The sequence below is a fragment of the Carassius auratus genome, unplaced genomic scaffold, assembly GCF_003368295.1.
Source record: "Carassius auratus strain Wakin unplaced genomic scaffold, ASM336829v1 scaf_tig00014353, whole genome shotgun sequence".
NCBI classification, from domain to species: Eukaryota; Metazoa; Chordata; class Actinopteri; order Cypriniformes; family Cyprinidae; genus Carassius; species Carassius auratus.
The window spans coordinates 54,532-56,631 of record NW_020524493.1 but is presented as its reverse complement, the minus strand read 5'-3'; the positions used below and the strand labels follow the sequence as shown (position 1 = coordinate 56,631).

Genomic DNA, 2,100 nt, shown 5'->3' with positions numbered 1-2,100 from the left:
GAAAGATTTAGCTTTTTATGAAAGGTAATCTCATAAAAAATTGGAATTTGTCATTTATATCCTGTTTGACATATTTATTTTGCTGAGATATGCTGCAAAAGTCTATGAAATAAATAAAATAATACAAAAAAAAAATTCTTGAATTTTAGAAAGCTGTACAGTTTTTATAATATGAACTGATTAAGTTTACTCATTGCTCAGTGTCTATTTGTCATCATGACTCCATGCCATAAGACGTATGAGAGAAAAATCAGTCCTCATCAGAATGAACAACCTGAATCAAAACAGATCTTGGCCTTTTAGGAAAGACTGTGCTTTTGTAGGCTACAAACTGAAGATGTATTATGAACTGTAAATTATTAAAGAACAAAAATTGCATGCATACATGCTTAAACTTTTATCATCTTGATTATCTTTTCACTGAAGGTAGGACCAGAAGTATTAACAGGAACAATATCTTTTCATCACTGTGTTGCTCTTTTTGCAAGAAAAACAACATACCTGTAGGCGAAACCCCATTGTCTCCGCCCACCTTCAAACTATATTTATACAGTGTTTTGCCAGAGAGAGCTCACTGATTGTGTTCATGATGACCATCATCTCTCTGCTCCTGGTGACCTCTCTGCTGCCACACCTGACCCTCACTGGTGAGACTCATTATAAAACAGCACTAATTATGAATGGTATGTTTTGGATAAGATAACGTAAATTTATATCTCTCTGTCTCAGCTCATGTGAATGTGGGTATAGTGAACGGCAGTGAAGCAAAACCCCACTCCAGACCTTACATGGTTTCTATTCAATCGAATGGGATACATGTCTGTGGTGGATCCCTCATTTCTGATCAGTGGGTCTTGACTGCTGCACATTGCTGGAACAGGTAAGGGGTTTTTGTCTAGTTACAATCATTTTGACTGGCTTCGTAACTGCAGTGCATTGTATGATAAAACTGAGCATCATGACTTTCTCTTTCAACAGAAATCAGACTCTGACGGTTGTGGTTGGTGCTCATGTCTTAAGGGAAATTAAGAATTCAGATCATATTGGAGTGAAGTCCTACATCCAACATAAAAGCTATAGTGTTGATTTTAATTTCAATGACATCATGCTTTTGAGGGTAACAACCTGTGATACATTTAGTTGTTCTCAACTTCACAAATGGCAGTTTAATCAACTGCAGTTCAGGCTTATAAAAGATAATTAAATTAAATATGTTTGTTAATAATAGTTGTTTTTGAATTACAGTTACAGGAAAAAGTCAACATTAACAACAACTATGTTAAATCGATTTCATTACCAAAGAATGAAGAAGATGTTGAGGCAAACACTCTCTGTAGTGTTGCGGGCTGGGGAAGACTGGAGATTGAAGGCCCAATGAGTGATCGTCTAATGGAGGCAAACGTGACTATAATGAATAAAAGTGAATGTTACAAGAGGTGGGGAAATTTGTTCTTAGAAAAACAGATGATGTGCGCACATGGCCATGGTGGATCCTGCCGTGTACGTACAAAAGATGATTCACACACTTCTTACATGAATTTATGAACTGAGTTTCAACTGATACAATGTATGTCATTGACTATTTCTCTTTTATCTTAACAGTATGATTCTGGGGGTCCTTTGGTTTGTGGACACACTGCAATTGGTGTCACAGCTTTTGGAAATCAATTACTCTGCAATTCACCTAAGAAACCTAATGTGTATCTTAAGATTTCACCATATATTAAATGGATTAACAGCACAATTAGAAATGTGAAGTGAGTTAAGTTCTTGAATTTTTCTGCATGACATCTCTCAATAAAATTATCACTTCGCAATCATAAAACATGAAGTGTCTTCATTGTCACACTCAATATTTCATGGGGGGGGGGTTGTCAGTGTCAGTGTCAGTGTCATTGATTGGATGAATGCAGCACACGATCAGTTTATATAACACTATTGTTCATCCTCATATTGCTGCTATCAAGTTTCACCTTAAAGGAAAATGTCACCGTTTTTCCATATTCCACTGTTCTTCCCTGAACTTAGATGAGTTGATACGTACCTCTCCCGTCTCAGAGTGTGCACTAAATCTTCGTAGAGCGGCACCATTATGCTACA

At 36.5% G+C, this 2,100-nt stretch overlaps 1 protein-coding gene across 1 annotated transcript; it reads left to right on the top strand.

Moving 5' to 3' along the window:
* The first annotated feature begins 588 nt into the window (after window positions 1-588).
* LOC113074373 (complement factor D-like) lies at window positions 589-1,809 on the top strand. The gene is made up of 5 exons (XM_026247209.1): window positions 589-647; window positions 730-880; window positions 979-1,117; window positions 1,246-1,500; window positions 1,603-1,809. Exons 1-5 carry the CDS (start codon window positions 590-592, stop codon window positions 1,759-1,761), a joined length of 762 nt encoding a protein of 253 aa, XP_026102994.1. The 5' UTR covers window position 589; the 3' UTR covers window positions 1,762-1,809.
* The last annotated feature ends 291 nt before the right edge of the window (window positions 1,810-2,100 follow it).

Coding starts and splice junctions, on each gene's coding strand:
- LOC113074373 (XM_026247209.1), top strand. CDS start 590: ATGACCATCATCTCTCTGCTCCTGGTGACCTCTCTGCTGCCACACCTG. Junction 648..729: donor GCCACACCTGACCCTCACTG/GTGAGACTCATT, acceptor TCTCTGTCTCAG/CTCATGTGAATGTGGGTATA. Junction 1,501..1,602: donor GCCATGGTGGATCCTGCCGT/GTACGTACAAAA, acceptor TTATCTTAACAG/TATGATTCTGGGGGTCCTTT.